The 5,055-nt window shown below is 46.9% G+C and overlaps 1 protein-coding gene across 1 annotated transcript; it reads right to left on the bottom strand.

Moving 5' to 3' along the window:
* Positions 1-317: 317 nt before the first annotated feature.
* On the bottom strand, positions 318-2,672 carry LOC111373492. The gene is made up of 6 exons (XM_022996023.1): positions 2,595-2,672; positions 2,255-2,499; positions 1,833-2,106; positions 1,528-1,628; positions 1,167-1,455; positions 318-992 (listed from the first exon to the last, which is right to left on the bottom strand). Exons 1-6 carry the CDS (start codon positions 2,670-2,672, stop codon positions 318-320), a joined length of 1,662 nt encoding a protein of 553 aa, XP_022851791.1.
* Positions 2,673-5,055: the final 2,383 nt, after the last annotated feature.

The raw sequence follows: 5,055 nt of genomic DNA, 5'->3' as shown, positions 1-5,055 counted from the left end.
CTTCCTTTTGGCAGCGGACCAATGAAGTCTATGCCCTACTTGGACGGGCTGGTGACCACGAAGAGACTTTGAGAAGGCTGCATTTGAATGTTTGAAAAACGTTAGCACTTGTCACATTTTTGAACAAACTGGCAAGAGTCCCTTTTCAGGGTCGGCCAGAAGTAGCCTTGTCGAAGAACTTTGTGTGCCAGAGTTGTTCCTCCAGAGTGGTTACCACAGACTCCCTCATGGATCTCCCTAAGAATATACATGGCTTCTTCCTCTCCCACGCATCGGAGAAGTGGTGAGGCGAAGCCCCTTTTGTAGAGCATATCGTCCTAGAGAACAAAGTGAGCAGCCCTCATTCTCAATTTCTTTGCCTCGCTTTTCGAGGTTGGCAGTGATTGAACTTTGAGGTAGGCTTCGATGGGTTGCATCCAAAGTTGGGTGTCTTCAATCCATAGTACGTCTTCGCCTCCAGAGATGGAAGGCTTCGGCAGGCGCTCAATTGGGATAATTTTTAGCAACTCCGAATCCCTGCTGCTAGCCAACTTGGACAGGGCGTCGGTGTATGTATTTTTGAGGCATGGGACTTGAACTAGTTCGAATCTCTCGAAGTGAGGGACCAGGTTCATAACAAAATTTAGATATGCAGTCATGCCACTGTCTTTGACTGTAAATTTTTCGTTGACCTGACTTCCCACAAGCTGCGAGTCACTACTTGCTAGGAGCCTTGTCACTTGCATTTCTTTCGCTAGTCTAAGGCCCGCTAGGAGGGCCTCATATTCTACAGCATTGTTTGAGGCTTTGAAACCGAATCTGACTGTGCAGTTTAGCTTATGGCCCTCTGGACTTTCCAAAATAACTCCTGCTCTAGAACCAGTCTCTCCTGACGATCTATCCACAAATAGGCTCCATGGTGGGGGCTCGACTGGTTCTATTGTCGCTTCCATTTCTGGGGCTTTGGCAAACTCTGCCACAAAATCTGCGAGGGTTTGGCCCCTTATGGCGCTCTGAGGTCAAAAAAGAAGGTCGAACTCGTTGAGCTCGATTGCCCATTTTAGCAAACGGCCTGAAGTGTCTGTTCTTTCCAATACTAGTTTCAAGGGAAAGTTGGTTAGAACTTCAATTGAATGGGCCTAGAAGTATGGCCTTAGTTTCCTCGATGCTGTAACTAGGGAAAGTACAAGTTTCTCCATATCTGGGTTGCTCGCTTCTGTTGGTAGCAGTGTCTTGCTAATATAATACACCGATAGTTGATGCATGTTTTCCTCCTTGACAATGACTGCACTGATAGCCTCGTTTGAGACTACTAAGTACAGCAGCAGTGGCTCTCGTAGTTGAGGCTTGGATAGTAAGGGTACCTCTCCCAAGTGTTTTTTCAGCCCCTGGAAGGCTTCCTCGCATTTGCTTATCCATTGAAATTTCTTTCCTTGTTTTAAGACTTTGAAGAAGGGTAGGCTTTTGTCAGTGGCCCTGGAAATGAAGCAACTGAGCGCAGCTATTCGGCCATTGAGGCTTTGTACTTCCTTTGGCTTCTAAGGTGACCTCATTTCCAGTAGGGCCCTTATCTTTTTCAAATTTGCTTTGATTCCTCTTTGGTTCACAATATATCCTAGAAACTGATCCGAAGCTACCCCAAAGGTGCACTTAAGAGGGTTCAATTTCATTTTATACTTTCTAAGAATCTGAAAGGTCCGGTCGAGGTGACTTACGTGTTCTTTCGCTTGGAAGCTTTTAACTAGCATGTCGTTCACGTAGACTTCCATAGTTTTGCCAATGAGTTCAGCAAATATCATGTTGACCAGCCTCTGATATGTGGCTCCGGCATTTTTCAATCCAAAGGGCATCACCTTATAGTAGTACAATCCTCTATCAGTGATGAACGATATGGATTCCTCATCAGGTCGGAACATGGGTATTTGGTTGTACCTTAAGTATACTTCCATGAAGCTCAAGAGCTCATGCCCAGCAGTGGAGTCCATCAGTTGGTCTATGCTTGGGAGAGGGAAGCTGTCCTTAGGACATGCCTTGTTCAGATTTGTGAAGTCTACACATACCTTCCATTTCTCGATGGGTTTCTTTACGAGGACCGGGTTGGATATCCACTTTGGGTAGATAGATTCCCTGATTAAGGCGCTGCAGCTGAGTTTATCGATTTCTTTTTTGAGCACCTCACATCGTTCTGAGTTGAGGGCTCATCTTTTCTATCGATGTGGGACGCAAGAGGAGTTGATGTTAAGGTGGTAGCAACTGATCCTTGGATCTATTCTACCATATCTTCGTGCTTCCAGGCGAAGACATCCAGGTTTTTTTCAGGAAGTTCATCATTTCTTCTTTCATCCTGGGGGGTAGTGCTTTCCCTACCCGCAAGATCTGAATGGGGTCTTCAAGATTGATAGGAAAAGTTTCCAGCTCTTCCATCGGAGTCGCATTCGATTCAGACTCGATAATTTGGGGGTCCAACTCATCAAGAGGGTGCCCTTCTTCAGTGGCCTCCATTATGTCAACGTCTTCCTCCTGTTCAGAGGTGTGCTCTTATTTAGGGAAGTCGAGCATTTCAATGTCCATGTCGACTTCGTTGTCGACCTCTGTTATAATGACCTTAACAGTACAGGGCTCGAATTTTCATAGAGAATTGAGGTAACATGCCCTTGAGCCCATTTGGTCGCCTCGTACTGTAACAATCCCATGCTCAGTTGGAAACCTCATACACAAGTAATGGATGGAGGTGACCACCCAAAGATTTTTCAATGCGGGTCGGCCCAATACTCCTTGGTAAGCTTACCTATGGTCCACCACTAGGAATTCCATGAAGTGGTGGACCACTAGGGGGCTAACCCTATTTTGACAAGCAGAGTAATTCACCCTCGTGGGACGATGCTGTCACCAGTAAATCCAAATAGCGGGTTGGTTATGGGGATCAATCCATATTCAATCTGCATTTCATCAAAGGTAGATCCGAACAATATATTCATCGATCTGCCATTGTCGACGAGCATGCGTTTGAGTCCGTTTCTAGCCACTACGGCTCTTACCACAAACGCATCACAATGGGGGTGGTAAACTCCTTGTGCATCTTCTTGAGAGAAAGTGATCGGGGTCATCTTGTTAGCCTTTTGGGTCTGGAAGTAATCATGGGTGGATCATTCGCTTTCCTTGTGTAATTCCTCTAGGCATTCTTGGTGTTGCCCCCGATGTGAGGTCTTCTAATGATTGTATCAATTTCCATGATAACTTGGCCACCAGATGGGGCCTGGTCCCTATGCTTGGATTCTCCTCTGTCTCTGGATTTTCTCCTCCGGGGTGATTGGTCTCTATATGGCCTCTCTCCCTTATTCGGGGAGGTGGGCCTGTGGGTATATTCACCTCTTCTTGAGGAGCGTGGATTACTCCGGTTCGAAGATCGAGGAGCATCCCTACATTCATTGGTGTCGTGTCCATAAAGTTGGTGAAAGGTACAGAACATTGCTCCTTCTAGAGGCCTGCTTGATCGCTTCTTCTTCTTTCGATTGTTAGTTCCTCCGAATGGTCCTGCTTCAGCAGGAGCATTTTCGTATGCAAGCACTGACACTGCATTTAGCGTGGCGGAAGCCAATGCTTGTCCGGACGTGGGAGCTATTGTGTGTCCTGCTTAGGTCCATTGCTGGGTGATGAGGTGGGCTGCTGGTCCTCGACCTACCTACCTCTGAGGCGGAGGGAGTCCCTGTGCTACACGGTTTCGATGGTCAATCATCTCTTCATTGATGATCTTGACTCTCATCATTTCTACCAGTTCGTCATAGGTGGTGGGATTTTTACTGCGTAAATCCCTCCATAATAGTTTGTTCATGTTGAGGCCACCCTTCAAGGCTGAAAGGGCCTCACTGTCAATGACTTGCTCGCAGTACATGATTTCATCGATGAATCTGGCGAGATAGCTTTTCAGCGTCTCGCCAGAAGCTTGCCTCATATTTTGTAGGCGTTGTACCGGGGCCTCTCATTCCCTTCATGAGAGGTATTGGTTCAGAAATGCCTTTTTCAAGTCCGGCCAACTTTTGATGCTCAAGGGTGGTATCCTGCTGTACCACACTTTAGCAGCTTCGGTGAGGATTAGATGGAAGGCTCTACATTTCAGTGCCGGCGAGGCTTCTCTGAAACTCATCTGCGTCATGTATTTAGTCAGGTGTTTCTGTAGGTCCCCCTTTCCTTCATACTTTGGATTTTAGGGGGCGTGAAGTTTGCAAGCATTGTGAAGCTTCGAATTTCTCTGGAGAAAGGGAGGTTGTAGTCATCGTCATCAATTTCGTAGGAGCGGCATGGCCTTTCAGAGCCTTCCCCTTCTGATGCATTTTGGGGAGGTAGGGGTGCCTCTTCTCGACTACTCCAATCCACTAGGTTTTTCCTGTCGCACCTATTTTTAGGCGGAGAAGGTACTTGTCCTTGTTCTTGCTCTTGTTGTACTGCTCTTTGCACGGAGTAGACCCTATTGTTAGGGTTCTGTCCTACTCTATCGAAGACACTGACAGACCTTTGGGGTTCATATTCTGGTGGGAAGTTCTCTCCTAGCGGTGGTTCTGCCGATTGGCTCACCTGTGCATAGGATGTGACATCAACACCCACTTCTCTTTCAAGGGGGTGTTCCCGGCGCTGGCTCTAATGACCTCGGTTATGAGGCGCAGGAATTTCTTAGGCTGGATATGGCTCTTGATGCATCTGGATGCCCTAATGACCTCGAGCCTACATGAAGAATTCACGCATCGCCACGTTCTGAGCAGCAATGTCCCTCATTCCAGCAATTATTTGGGCCATTCCTTCAGTGAGCGCTGCTGTCCTGCTGCCTGGGTGACGCCGATGATGGGGTCTCCGATGCGTGACATTGATCCTGATTACCTCTTCTTCAGAGGCATCCCTTCAAAATTTGCATCTTCATTACTATAACTCATCTTGTCCACTCATTTTTCAAGGGTGTTTAGAGATGGGATCATAGATTGACTGTTCTTTTCTCAAGAACGTACCCTTTTCAAGGTAAGTCAATGGTTTATCGATGGCTTTTTTCTGTGGAAAATGTGGCACTTTTGGACGGGAAGTTTCCCA

This window comes from Olea europaea, unplaced genomic scaffold (genome assembly GCF_002742605.1).
Source record: "Olea europaea var. sylvestris unplaced genomic scaffold, O_europaea_v1 scaffold1137, whole genome shotgun sequence".
NCBI classification, from domain to species: Eukaryota; Viridiplantae; Streptophyta; class Magnoliopsida; order Lamiales; family Oleaceae; genus Olea; species Olea europaea.
Note: the sequence above shows the minus strand (reverse complement) of the source record. Positions and strands in the feature narration are given on the sequence as shown.